Consider the following 15700-nt stretch of genomic DNA (forward strand, 5'->3'; position numbering starts at 1 on the left):
ATAAAATTAATTTCACTATGAAGCTTTAATTAAACATAAATGAGTGTTTTCTTAAGAAATTGATAAGAAATAGGGATGGGAAGAACATTTAAAGGCAAAACTAACCTGAGATAAAAAGTATTATTCTATCACCCAATTATATAGCATTGAAAAAAACATGATTACTATGTTTCAAACTTAATTCTTTCTATCTCATGAAATTATATTTCTATTTGTTAGCAAACATAAATCCTGCAGAAGTTCTCATATCAATATGTCAAAATTAGTATCAAAAAATAAGTGAATTTTATAAATAATCTGCTGTCATTACCTGTTTTTTCACTGCATTACTTCACAGCTTTATGTATTCTGTTTTATATCTGCATGATTAGTATTCTGGCCATCTTAGAGAAGAACCTTCATAACTCTCAAAAACAAAGTGGCTTTTTTCATCTTCAAGGTCACCTTTTGTTTATTAAATACATCTTTGCATGCTTACAGAATCTGTTAACTGACAGGGTAATTTTATCTTCTTCATCAGAAAACATACTATTCATGCCAAACAGAACAGATTAAATCACCTGCTCCTTCTAAGATGCTTTATTGTACCTGTCCACTAAAGCTGGCACAAAATAATCTGTCTCCACGCAGTGCAGCTCAGCTTTCTTTTCCAACAGAAGAGAGGATAACTGAAATCTACCCTTTACTTTATCCTGTTCTCTAAAGTTTTAATGAAATTCTTCACAAAGCTAGGCAATCTTTTTAAGGCAAGCAATCCGCGCCAACAAAATATGATGCTGTCTCAACTGACTCGTGAAAACCACTTTATATTTTCTTTTGATATCTAGTGGAGAAAAACAACCACTAACTAAAAATTCACAAAGAACAAATTTCAACTACAGAAATATGCTGTTATTTCTATTATGTAGAATTCTTGTGAATTCTTAGGACTACTTTTGAATTCATAGGATTTACAGGGTATCAAGAGTTACAAGTTAAAGTGCCAGGAGCCAGGTGGCTTTAGCACTTTTCAAAATCACCTTGTTACCTGATTAAGTGAGGTGGTATCTGTAAGTACAGCATCAGGAGGTCTATCAGGTATGGCTACAGCTGCCTGAAATTTAAAAAAAAAAAAAAAAAAACACGACATGTTAAATAAGTTAACAAAATAATTGCTAGTCTCTTTACCGAAATTGGTATTTGACAAACCATGTTTCAATGTACAGTTATTTCTTGGTTTCCAGGACACCAAAATTTGCAGATGCTCAAGTCCCTTATACAAAATGGGGCAGTATTTGCATATAACCTATGCACATCCTCCCATACACTTTAAATCATCTCAAGATTACTTGTAATACCCAATACAATGTAAATACTGTGCATATAGTCTGAGAACTTTCTAGAAATTTTTTTTCTGGGTATTTTTGATCCACGGTTGGTTTAATCTGCAGATGCAAAACCCGCAGATGCGGAACACATGGATATGGAGGGCTGACTGTAATGAAATCTGTACGCTGGATAAAAAGAAGCTTTTCTTAATACTTTCAGCACATAATGACCTTTAAAATTCTGTAACTGTGAGCTTTGTCTACATTAAGAGTTCACTGAAATGACTCTGTATAATGAAAGGAATTATATAACCAGGTCCATTCTCTAGGCAACAAACATAGGGACTCTTCCCAATGCAAAAGCATACTTCTTTCCAGGGGAGGTCTTTGAGGTCAGTCTTTGAGGTTTGACCAACTCAGTGGACATGAATTTGAACAAATTCCAGGAGACAGTGGAGGACAGAGGAGCCTGGCATCCTGCAGTCCATGGAATTCCAAGAGTCGGACATGACTTAACAACTGAACAACAACAAAAATGATCCCGTGACAACTCTTCTTAGCTGTTTTCTTGCATGGTTCTCTAGCAAACTTCTAGTTGGACTAGTTTACTTACTGCTTCCACAGAGCTACCAGACTCCTTGTGAGTATCACTAAAGTAACTTTGTTTTTGAAACCATCCTTACTTTTGGTTCCAATTATTTGGTTCCAAAATGAGTCAGTTTCCTTGGGAAGAGCTTCCGAGCTCTCTATTTTTAGAGCCTGCCTTGGCCCCAGGCAAAACCTCTGCACCCCTGCAACAGAGATGAGGGCAAGGACAGTGGCCCACTTCTCTCCAAGTGACATCCTCATTTGCAAGAGGGTACTGAGCAGGAGTAGGAGCTTCTGGTCTTCTCAGCTTACCTCTAGCAGCCGGGAGCCCTCGTCCTGTGAGCAGGCTGGGGCAAGAGTTATCAGAGCCCTAGTATTCTTAACATGCCATCGCAGAACAAAACTCTCCACACTACAAGTGGGGGCTGCGTGAGGGAAGAGAACCCCATAACTCTCGGCCACTTTTACCTGGAATAGAGCTTCTGCTACACAAGTTAGGGAAGGTAGGAGTGGGAAATAAGAAAAATGAGTGTCCTGCTCTGCCTAGGAAGATAGCGTGGCCCTATCCTGAGAGCTGAAGGCAGAGGTGAAGGCCGGGTTAAACTGGAATAAAATCCAAATTACAAAATATTTTTAGGAAAAATATGGTTTGGGGCAGATTTTGAGAACTCAACAGTAGTTTGAATTGTTTTATATATAAGAAATATTCTAGACATTTAATGAGTGAAGGTTTTCATTTACATCAGGATCTCTGGTACATGTTAGGTTTTTCTAAAGAGTTTTGGGTGCAGGAAAAGTTTGTATTAGTAAAGATATTCCGGTAATTATCTCATGTACATTACACTTACCTCAGCTTGTAACACATATAACATGTTATATATTAAAATATACAAATATAAACAGCACTTCAAATCCAAGAACATATTCTGATTCAAGGAAGTTTAGATTACTAAAGCCCTACTCTGTAAAATTATACATATAGTAACTTCAAAATACAGATAAGCATCCTTAATGGCACACATATGTCGTTATGAAGTCGTAGCCTACCTTGGCTTTGTCTGATGTCCGTTTTCCACCAAAGCCTCCAGAACCAACAACAAAGATGGAGAACTGATTATAACATATAAGTTCCTCCTCAGAGTAAGAGTAGACTGAAAAGTAAATGAAAGAAGAAAGAAAAGAATTTATCATCAAAAGATATAACCAGTTAACCAATACATGATCAGCAATCCCTGTAAATGTTTCAGAAACAGATCGCCAGTCCAGGTTGGATGCATGAGACAAGTGCTCGGGGCTGGTGCGCTGGGATGACCCAGAGGGATGGGATGGGGAGGGAGGTGGGAGGGGGCATCGGGATGGGGAATACATGTAAATCCATGGCTGATTCATGTCAATGTATGGCAAAAACCACAATATTGTAAAGTAATTAGCCTCCAACTAATAAAAATAAATGAAAAAAAAAGAAATAAAATCCAATTACTAAAAAGGTTTTGCAATTTAAAGACACCCAAGTTTGGGTTACAGAGCACTCATTTTAATCATACACACAACCAGTCTCTAGAAGGCAGAGAAAGGAAGATCTTGACAAATCCTTTCGTAACTATGAAACAGCAGTTCTTCTACCTTCTTCTAAAACTCCCCAACTGCCCTTCATATTTCAGTTTTCTCCTTCTCAAACTTTTCAGACAATTTCACTATAAAAAGCAAACTAACACACATGAAAAGACTTTTTTATCACTATTAATTATCAGAGAAATGCAAATCAAAACTATGAGGGAGTACCTCACACTGGTCAAAATGGCCATCACTAAAAAGTCTACAAATAACAAATGCTAGACTGGGAGTGGAGAAAGGGGAACCCTCCTACACTGTTGGTGGGAATGCAAATTGGTACAGCCACTATGGAAAACAGTATAGAGGTTCCTCAAAAAACTAAAAATAGAATTGCCATATAATCCAGCAACCCCACTCCTGGGCATATATCCAGACAAAACTATAATTCAAAAATACACACGGACCCCTATGTTCATAGCAGCACTATGTACAATAGCCGTAACATGGAAACAACGGAAATATCCACCAACAGATAAATGGGTGAAGAAGATGTGAGACACACACATACACACAAAATGTGTGTGTACACACAAAACGGAATGCCACACAGCCATAACAAAAATGAAATGATGCCATCTGAGCAACACGGATGCACCTAGAGATTATCATACCAAGCGAAGTCAGAGAGAGACAGACAAATGTCACACGATATGTGGAATCTGAAATACAAAACAAATGAATGTATCTACAAAACAGAAACACATCCAGAGATAGAGAGAACAGACTGTGGTTGCCTAGGGAGACAGGAGGTGGTGAAGGGAGGGATTAGGAGTTTGGGATTAGCAGATGCATCCTACATACAGGATGGATAAACAAGGTCACACTGTATAGCACAGGGAACCATATTCAATATCCTGTGATAAACCATAATGGAAAAGAAGATGAGAAACAAAAGACCTATACATAGAAAACTATAAAACACTGATGAAAGAAATCAAAGAGGACACAAACAGATGGAGAAACATACCGTGTTCATGGATTGGAAGAATCAATATTGTCAAAATGGCTATTCTACCCAAAGCAATCTATAGATTCAATGCAATCCCTATCAAGCTACCAACGGTATTTTTCACAGAACTAGACCAAAGAATTTCACAATTTGTATGGAAATACAAAAAACCTCGAATAGCCAAAGTAATCTTGAGAAAGAAGAATGGAACTAGAGGAATCAACCTGCCTGACTTCAGACTCTACTACAAAGCCACAGTCATCAAGACAGTGTGGTACTGGCACAAAGACAGAAATATAGACCAATGGAACAGAATAGAAAGCCCAGAGATAAATCCACGAACCTATGGACACCTTATCTTTGACAAAGGAGGCAAGGATATACAATGGAAAAAAGACAACCTCTTTAACAAGTGGTGCTGGGAAAACTGGTCAACCACTTGTAAAAGAATGAAACTAGAACACTTTCTAACACCATACACAAAAATAAACTCAAAATGGATTAAAGATCTAAATGTAAGACCAGAAACTATAAAACTCCTAGAGGAGAACATAGGCAAAACACTCTCCGACATAAATCACAGCAAGATCCTCTATGACCCACCTCCCAGAATATTGGAAATAAAAGCAAAAATAAACAAATGGGATCTAATGAAACTTAAAAGCTTTTGCACTACAAAAGAAACTATAAGTAAGGTGAAAAGACAGCCGTCAGATTGGGAGAAAATAATAGCAAATGAAGAAACAGACAAAGGATTAATCTCAAAAATATACAAGCAACTCCTGAAGCTCAATTCCAGAAAAATAAATGACCCAATCAAAAAATGGGCCAGAGAACTAAACAGACATTTCTCCAAAGAAGACATACAGATGGCTAACAAACACATGAAAAGGTGCTCAACATCACTCATTATTAGAGAAATGCAAATCAAAACCACAATGAGGTACCATTACACACCAGTCAGGATGGCTGCTATCCAAAAGTCTACAAGCAATAAATGCTGGAGAGGCTGTGGAGAAAAGGGAACCCTCTTACACTGTTGGTGGGAATGCAAACTAGTACAGCCACTATGGAAAACAGTGTGGAGATTCCTTAAAAAACTGGAAATAGAACTGCCATATGACCCAGCAATACCACTTCTGGGCATACACACTGAGGAAACCAGATCTGAAAGAGACACGTGCACCCCAATGTTCATCGCAGCACTGTTTATAATAGCCAGGACATGGAAGCAACCTAGATGTCCATCAGCAGATGAATGGATAAGGAAGCTGTGGTACATATACACCATGGAATATTACTCAGCCGTCAAAAAGAATTCATTTGAACCAGTCCTAATGAGATGGATGAAACTGGAGCCCATTATACAGAGTGAAGTAAGCCAGAAAGATAAAGAACATTACAGCATACTAACACATATATATGGAATTTAGAAAGATGGTAACGATAACCCTATATGCAAAACAGAAAAAGAGACACAGAAATACAGAACAGACTTTTGAACTCTGTGGGAGAATGTGAGGGTGGGATGTTTCAAAAGAACAGCATGTATACTATCTATGGTGAAACAGATCACCAGCCCAGGTGGGATGCATGAGACAAGTGCTCGGGCCTGGTACACTGGGAAGACCCAGAGGAATCGGGTGGAGAGGGAGATGGGAGGGGGGATCGGGATGGGGAATAAGTGTAAATCTATGGCTGATTCATATCAATGTATGACAAAACCCACTGAAATGTTGTGAAGTAATTAGCCTCCAACTAATAAAAAAATTAAAAAAAAAAAAAAAGAAGATGAAAAAGAATGTATCTATGTAAAACTGAATCACTTTGCTGTACAAGAGAAATTAACCCAACATTGTAAATCCACCAAAATTTCAGTACAATTAAAAATTAAAATGCAGATAACCACACTCTAAAATTTTCAAACATTCTGCTGAAGCCCTCAACAGAGCCTGAAATATAAAAGGGGAAATAGCAAAAATGAAGGCATAAGCTTCTGGAAGGCAGGATCATGACCCTTTTGCTCATATCACACTCCCAGCAATTAGAATAGTGCCTGGGACAGAAAAAGCACCTAATAAATACGCATTAATTAATGAATCAATGAACAAACGACACGAGTGAGCACGTTAGTGAATAAGTAAGCAAGTAATAAATGAAAGACAGCTGTTCCTCTTTCTACTGACTACTATCCTTGTGAGAGTTTGAGCAGCATCTAAATCTCCAGCTCTGTAAAATTAGAAATGTGCTTTTGAATAACAGAAGGAAAAATGTAACTATGACAAAAATAAGAAAAGCCATGGTTATTTATATTTAAAATAAGACATTCATCTTTATTACACAGAAAATTGGATACCTAATGTCATCTATATTTTATCTACAAATTCTAATACATTATTATCCATTGTCAAGCTATAGGTAAATAAATGGAGGAGATCAAGAAACAAAAGTAAAAACTAAAGCTAAAATTACAACAAAACTTCATAGCGGTATGTTACATTTGGTAGAATGGTGAGAAGATTAAAAGAAAACTGGGAGAACTGTAGCCAAATGTTAGCCAACATTTGAAATGACAAGAAAACACAAATATCTAAAAAAGAAGAGGGAGAAGGAAGAAGAGGAAAAGGGGAGAGAAAAGATTCATGTTCTATGTGCCTATGGTGAAATTTTAACAAAAACATGTAATAGAAAAATACTTAAAAGCACTAAAAATGTTCTAAATATATTATTAAGTAAAAACAAGGCAAGTTCCAAAACAACATATTCAGTATAACCTCAGGTATGTATTAGAACAAAATGATAAAACCTACATTCCAAATACCAGATTAATATTAAACCTTCCACTGATACTTCCAAAATTTTTGATAATCTTTCTTGTTTTTGTTCTTAAACTTTATAAGATAAATTTTAAGCAAGGTGTCTTTGGCTTATGTTTAATTATTAGTATTTCAATATTTATTAAACTACTATAATCTTTTTTCCACCACAAATAAAATGTGTTAGAACCTATGGTGTTAGAACCACATTATGAGTTCAATACGTCTGAATGTGCAAGGTTAAAAACCTAACTACCACTTATAAGAATGATTCAGGGGTCAAATAGGTTCCCAGTACCAAAGAGCTAACATACGAAAGAATATTTACAACATAGCCTAGTTATCAACTGAGGGTTGTCTTTGTACTCATTCCTGCTAAAACATACTCCAGGAAGCATAATTCCCCACTGTGTTCACTAGACCAGCCACAATTCCCATCTCTGCTTTGGTTATGTTGTCACAAATCCCCTGAAATGTCCCACTCTCCTAACCCCTTATTTTCTAAAACAGTTCATAAATTTTTAGAATGCTAATCTTGCTTTCTCACAAATTGGAAGATAAATAGAAACTTAAATTTATCAACTTCTATGGTAAAGTATTATACTGCATACAAAGGCTATCAATTTAACAATATTATTGTAAGAACTGGAAATTAGTTACCATCCAGGAGCAGTACTAAACCGGATCCTTTATCCATGATATCAGCAACAACTGTTTCGCATCTTAATTTTCCTAAAATGTAAAGTAAAAATAATAAATGTACAACAAATAAATGAGACTGTTTTAAAAGCCATACGTAATATATTATATGAAGACATGAGAGAATTTAACATAACTTCCACTGGAAGTTCAGCAAAACTAAAAAAAGGCATGGTTTAGAACAATTTTCAATATGATGCTGAGTCATAAACATGAAAAGCAATCATAATGCCTGAGTTAGCAAATTTGATACATTAGTAATTCTGATAAATTAGGTGGTAAAAAGTAACAATTTTCAATCATTCAATGAACATTTCTTAAGCAATAATCAACACCATTTACTCCATTCCTTACGGAACCTCTACTGGCTTCAATGAGACAATGCTTCCTTCTAACCACTTTGTTCTTTCAGGGACTCTTCTTTCCATCATTTAATTGGTGACCTTTTGATGGATTATCCTTGTTTGAGAGTGAACCCATAATCTTTTTTTCCAGCCTGTTTCTCTTTTGTTCCCTACATGAATGAATGGTACTATCCACCCAGCTGCCATGGCAGAAACTTCAGCATGACGCCTGCCTCATAAATTAGTGTCTAAATATGTGACAAGACTTGAGTAGGCAGACATCAAGAGAAGTCAGGAGATACAAAAAGTTTTTTACTTCATCCTGAAGTCTACGAATAGCCATCTGGGCTTTTTAATAGGGAAGTGAAAAATACACTTGCATTTCAGAAATAATATTCGGGCTACAGTGAGATGAACAGATCTGAGAGGAGCAAGAATGGAGGCAGAGAGAACACTTGGAAAGTGAGAGATAATGGTGATCGAAATGAGGTAGACAGAAATAGGATCCTAAATGCACTGAAGGGAGAAAATCAAAGATCCTGGTACCTGCCTGGGTATGAAAGATGATTAAAAAAAATAAAATAATGCTGAGATTAACTAGGTTGCTGTCACTTTAATCTCCTAAGCTGATTCTGATTCTTCCACTTCTATCTCTCCACCACCACCTTTGCCTAAGCTACCATCATTTTATTTCAACTACCACAACAGACTTCTAACTAGTTACCTGCACATTCACTCTGACCAACTTTAACACATGCTCCATATTATGCCTGAAGCTATTTTTTCCCAGAGTCAACCTGATTATGCCAAATCCTTCTATTTTAAGTTCTAATGGTATCAAGTATGTTTCATCTGTAATGTCTATCACATATAGTTGTAATTATACATTTATTTGTGTGCTTTTTTTTTTTATTATAGGCTGCCCTCCCCAACAACTAGGTTATATGCTCCAAAAGGACACAGTCCAGATTTGTTTCATTTCCCATTTATTTGTAACCCTAACAGAAAGCCTTAGATGTTAGGATGCAACTGATAAATAATTGTCAAATTGCAGATGATATCCTGAGATAATCAACTCCACATTTAAACAAATACCAAGCCTACTTCTTTTATATCCCTACAGTTTCTCCACTTATATCCCTACTGATGCCTACAATCCTTGTCAATCAACCACATTCTCCAACCTAGATTATTACAAAAGTCTCTTACAAAATCTCCTTCCCTCTATCTCATCCTCTTATCCATCCAAGCATTACAAACAGGAGCCAGAGTCGATGCTTTCTAAAACCCACATTTGATCATATAATTCTCTCCTTACAGTCCTTCAGTGGTTATCTATTGTCTTTAAAATAAAAGTCAAACTTCCTCACATAACCACACACTGCACACTGCCTCAGATATGAGGAACTGTGTAAAAACAGTCTGTAATACCAAACTGAAGACTCAAATTGAGATGGCAGAGTAGGAGGACACAGAATTCACCTCCCACCTCCCACACAAACTCATCAAAAATACACCTCCACTGAAAATTAAGACTCCTATACAACCAAGACTATAAAAAAGACCCACAGGTAATCAGGTAGGAAGTGAAGAAAAGCAATCAGGTAAGGACCGGTGGGAGAGGACTCAAAGGAAAAGGGAGATGGTGTAGGGAGAGACCTTCCTGGGGGACTGAGCAATTTAAGCCACATATTGGGTGTCCAACAAAGGAAGGACAAGCTCCCACGGCTAGCTGGAAGGCCACTGGGACAAGAGGGTTATGGGAAGCCTAGAATCCAGGAGTGAGTGAATACTCACTTATTCTCAAGGCAGGGCAGAGAGGGCGTACTGAAACCACCTGGGTGGCTGACTGGTTTTCTACAAAAAAAAATTCTCTGGTTCCCAGCCTGAGCTGAGGGAACATTCCATCACCACACATCACATCACAGCTCCACAGTCTAGGCTGCCATGGATCAAGGAAAAGGCTCAGCTATAAGATGCTAAGGAGGTCCAAACCCTAAGCGGCATCTGAACAGGGAGGGGACAGCCATTACTGGTGACTGCACAGAGGGCCCAGATCTCTGATGGTGGCCAGGCCAACAAAGCCCATGCCCCAAGCCTCACTGAAACACCCATACCAGCCACTCCTCTACTGAACCACTCGGGGGCAAGGGTGTCAGTGCTTGAAGTGGGAAGAGCACACACCTAAAGGGAACTGAAGCAGCTCAGACCCAACCCTCAGGGCTTCTGCTCCAGCAATTAGAGAGCTGCCCCTGCCCCCTAATTGGGGGGGTGGGAGGTGGGGGTCTGGGGGTGGGGGGTGGGGTGGGGGAACAAAAACTAAGCTGAGAAGCCCCACCTAACATCTGACTACTCTTCCATCTCCAGCCCCACCCCCTACAAAGGTGATAGCTGTCAGCACACCCTGAGGAAAGACCCTAAATTGTGCTCACATCAAATCCAGCTCTCCCATCAAAGCCACTGGGCACCTGCAGACTGTACAGGGGCACACCCACAAAAGAAAAACCGTAATAATTGTTTCACCTGATTTCAATAGATAAAGAAATAGATAAGCAAAATGAAAATACAGAGGAGTCTGTTTCAACTGAAAGAGCAAGAGAAAATTCCTGAAAAAAACAACAAACGAAACAGAAATAAACAATTTACCAGATAAAGAATTCAAAGCATTAGTAATAAGAACGCTAACTGAATTAGGAAAAAGAATAGACAAATACAATGAGAGTTTTAACAAGGAACTAGAAATTTTTAAAAAAGAACCAATCAGAGCTGAAGAATATAGACTAACTGAAAAGAAAAATGCACTAAAAGGAATTAACAGCACACCACCCTTATGGCAGAAAGTGAAGAAGAACTAAAGAGCCTCTTAATGAAAGTGAAAGAGGAGAGTGAAAAAGTTGGCTTAAAACTCAACATTTAGAAAACTAAGATCATGGCATCTGGTCCCATTACTTCATGGTAAATAAATGGGGAAACAAAGGAAACAGTGACACACTTTATTTTGGGGGGCTCCAAAATCACTGCAAATGGTGAGTATAGCCATGAAATTAAAGGATGCTTGCTCCTTGGAAGAAAAGCTATGACAAACCTAGACAGCATACTAAAAGGTAGAGACATCACTTTGCCAACAAAAGGTCCATCTAGTCAAAGCTATGGTTTTTCCAGTAGCCACGTATGGATGTGAGAGTTGGACTATAAAGAAAACTGAGCACCAAAGAATTGATGCTTTTGAACTGTGGTGTTGGAGAAGACTCTTGAAAGTCCCTTGGACTGCAAGGAGATCCAACCAGTCCATCCTAAAGGAAATCAGTCCTGAATATTCATTGGAAGGACTGATGCTGAAGCTGGACCTCCAATACTTTGGCCACCTGATACAAAGAACTCACTCATTGGAAAAGACTCTGATGCTGGGAAAGACTGAAGGCAGGGAGAAGAAGGGGATGACAGAGGATGAGATGGTTGGATGGCATCACCGACTCAATGGACATGAGTCCAGGCAAGCTCTGGGAGTTGGTGATGGACAGGTAAGCCTGGCATGCTGCAGTCCCTGGGGTCGCAAAGCGTCAGACACGACTGAGTGACTGAAGGGAGCTGAACTGAGGTGATACAGAAAAACACGTACATGATCTAGAAGATAGAATACTGGAACTCACTCAATCAGAACAGTGAAAAGTAAAAAGCAGAGAACATTTTAAGGGATCTTTGGGTAATATCATAAATATCAACATTCCATTATAGGGGTCTCAGAAGAAAAACAGAGTAAAAATTTACTTGATGAAATTTGGCTGAAAACTTCCCAAGCCTAAAGAAGGAAACAGATGTCTAGGTTCAGGAAGCACAGAAGATTCTAAAGAAGATAAATCCAAACAGACCCACACCAAGACATACCATAATTAAAATGGAAAAAGCTAAAGAGAGAATTCTAAAGGTAGCAAAAAGAAAAAGAGAGGGTCATATACAAAAGAATCTCCACAAGGCTATCAGCTGATTTTTCTGCAGAAACTTTGCAGGCCAGAAAGGAGTGGCATAATATATTTACAGTGCCAGAAGGGAAACCTACAACCTAGGCTACTCTTCCCAGCAAGATTATCCTTCAGAATTGTAGGAGATGTAAAGAACTTTTTGGATAAGCAAAAATTAAGAGTTCATAAATACTAACCAACCCTAAAATAAATGTTAAAGGGTCTTCTCTAAATAGAAAAGGAAAGGATATAACAAGAATTAAGTATAGAAAAGGAAAAATCCCACTAGTAAAGGCAAATATATAGGAAAGACAGAGGCTCAAATACTTAAACAAGCTAGTACAAAGATTAAGAAACAAAAACCTGTAAAATCAAGTATGACTACAACAATAAGTAAAGAGATAAACATGAAGATGGAAACTATGACATCAAAAACAAAAAGTGTGGGAGAAGGGAGAAAAAAATATCGCTCTTTTAGAATGTGTCTGAACTTAAAGGACTACCTGGCTTAAAACAAATATAGTTATAGATCAACGTATATGAATTCCATGGTAACTGCAAATCAAAAACCTACCACAGATACCCAAAAACAAAAGAGAAAGGAACACAAGCAAAAGAAAAGCACAAAACCACAAAGGAAGAAACTAAAAGGAAAAAAAAAAACAGGAACGGCTACAAGAACAACCAGAAACAAATAACGCCAACAATGAAATAGAACTATTCGGCCTTAAGCAATCAGAATCTTATAATGTTTAATAAAATAAAGTTGTTTAGTCTCTAAGTCACGTTCGACTCTTTGCAACCCCGTGGACTATAGCCCACCAGGTTCCTCTGTCTGTGGGATTCTACAGGCAAGAATACCAGAGTGGGTTGCCATTTCCTTCTCCAAAATAAAATACAAAGATTTAGAAAAAAATTAAAGTACAATTCTAGCTACTGGCTAACCTCTACATTACATAATATGACAGACTTTTCTTGTGTTTTACCACCTTATATGGTCAGCATATAAATATTCTGACATCAGAGTAGCAACACAAAACAAATACATCAAATTAAAGTGAAAAAATGAGAAGCTCTACTGAACAAGTAAGATATTACTGAGAAAAATAAACTGATTAAGACAGACGTGATTTTACTTACTCTAAAAGAAAATAGGAAAAAGTTAATTACAAGACATCCTGTATCTTTTAACATTCTTTGCTTTATGAAAATCAGTACCAACACAAATACCTGAGAAAAGAACGAAGAATCACATTCATGGGACTGATTATACACAATCACTAAGTTTAAGATATACACAGAAAAATGCTCCTATCAGTTGTTGATCAGATTTTAAGTAGTTTATTGAAGTAATTTATTAAATAAAACTATTCGAATAGGATGATATTTAAGTAACCAAAGTAAGGACTAGTTAACATTGACATGGGGATTCCTGGTGGCTCAGCAGGAGAGAATCCACCTGCTAATGCAGGAGACGCAGGTTCAATCCCTAGGTCAGGAAGATCCCCGGGAGAAGGAAATGGCAACCCACTCCAGCATTCTTGCCTGGGAAACCCCATGACACAGGAGCCTGGGGGGCTAAAGTCCTTGTGGTTGCAAAGAATTAGACATATTATAGTGACTAAACAAAAAACATCAATATACACTAATGGCTGACATGCACACAAATAACTTACAATAGAATTTATTTAGTTACTTCTCTGCCAGTTTAACACATTGACACAGTTTGGAAGGTTAGTCAGAACATAAAATTATGGTATGATCAAGAACTCACCTGCTCTGGGAATTGGTTTATATAACTCCAAGTACTGCTCCCCATGAAGAATCTACATTAAGGTAAGCAAAATTTTGTCAGTAGACTTCCTTTCTCCATAGGCTCTTCTGTGAATACTGCTAATCCTAAGTGGCATTTCAGTGCCCACTTGTTCACATGACTACTTCCCCCAAACTATCTATCTCAGTTTGGCTCTTATTCCTTAACTATATTATTCAGAAATCATCAGTCCCCCAATGTAAAGACTATTGGCTCTCTGGAACAGAGAAGATACACTGTCTTCTTTCTTGACATTCTTAATCCTTGCTGAGTGATAATCGTGTATTATTTGCCATGGAGACAATAAACTCAGTATATTCCCAGGGCTTATCACCATGCTTGGAACATACTGGGTATCCACTACATATCTACTGAATAAAAATAAACAAACTAGTCAGTACTAGTAATTTCAGGTGATACCTGGCAAATACAAATGACTCAACCAAAACACAGATAAATATTAAAGCCATGGTTACAGCAAAAGCACTATCAATGCCAACAATTCCTTAGTGTTGTATCTTACAAATTACCTACAAAGAGTAAATCTAAAGACCTTGTGTAATTTCACAGCCACATTAACCTCAATTTATCAAAACAAGAATATAAGAATATAATATAGGAAAACAAGTGAACAATAAAAAAAAAAAAAAAAAAACCTGACCACATATCCAAATGACCACACTCCACTGCTATGGGACAGTTTAATTCCCAGTCTTCCTCAGAACCCAGAAAGGAAACAGAATGGGGAGGAGGATAGTGATGAGAGGACAAATGAAGGATGGCCTCAATATCATGTCTGGAAACTCAAGGTTGGGAAGACTGGGATTCAAATCCCAAGATGGCTATCATTTCCAGTCACAGATTTTGAATACCATTCATGATGTCCAATTCCTTTCAACTCCATGGAAGAATTCTGAAATATCAGCTTTAATTGTTTACAAGCACATTATCCAAACAGGAAAACTGTATGCAACAAATGCCATGGGAGAATGACTGAAACAACACACTTCTTGGCATCTATTTCTTGCCTCCCTCCCAACTTCATCAAATAATAAAATAAGTGTAGATTCTCATGGACTCAGAGAAGCAGTGAACTAATGATTCTCTAGTAAATGGGTTCTCCAATCAATCAAAATCACAGAAATCAGTTAAAGGGTCTACGATTCAACAGTTATCAACTGGGTCTATGACCTGAACCTTACTTCAAGAAATAAAATATATCCCACCTCAGAAACCTTCTCACAATTGTTTGCTCCTTCCTCCTTGAAACACCTTATTCACTCTGCTTCTCAAATACCACATTCTCCTGACATTCCTCATACCTCACCCAGTCTCTTTCTTCCCAGTCTCTCTTTCCTTCCCAGTCTCATTCCTCCCATTCCTTCCTTTTCATTCATTCCTTCCCAGTCTCTCTTATTAACTTCTCCTCATCTTTTAAACCTCAATTCACCACAGGATTCCCAAATTCAGGATTTTCTCTACCTATATTCATACACTGGTGATTTCACATAGTTTCATGTCTTTAAATCTCACTTAAACGCTAAGAATCCTAGGAGGACCATCCCCCAACCTCTAAACTCATATATTCAACTGCCCACTTTGTATCTCCAC

The 15700-nt window shown here is 37.6% G+C and overlaps 1 protein-coding gene across 1 annotated transcript in view; it reads right to left on the reverse strand.

Annotated features, from left to right (window-relative positions):
* Positions 1-15700, reverse strand: part of HSD17B4 (hydroxysteroid 17-beta dehydrogenase 4) — a 104717-nt gene that overhangs the window by 25176 nt on the left and 63841 nt on the right. Inside the window, exons 14-17 of the mRNA XM_043912295.1 lie at positions 14051-14102; positions 7935-8006; positions 2943-3046; positions 1028-1093 (exon numbers count right to left, since the gene is read on the reverse strand). Coding sequence (XP_043768230.1) covers positions 1028-1093; positions 2943-3046; positions 7935-8006; positions 14051-14102 — 294 coding nt within the window. The remainder of the gene's footprint in view (positions 1-1027; positions 1094-2942; positions 3047-7934; positions 8007-14050; positions 14103-15700) is intronic.

This window comes from Cervus elaphus, chromosome 9, assembly GCF_910594005.1.
Source record: "Cervus elaphus chromosome 9, mCerEla1.1, whole genome shotgun sequence".
In the NCBI taxonomy this organism is placed as follows: domain Eukaryota; kingdom Metazoa; phylum Chordata; class Mammalia; order Artiodactyla; family Cervidae; genus Cervus; species Cervus elaphus.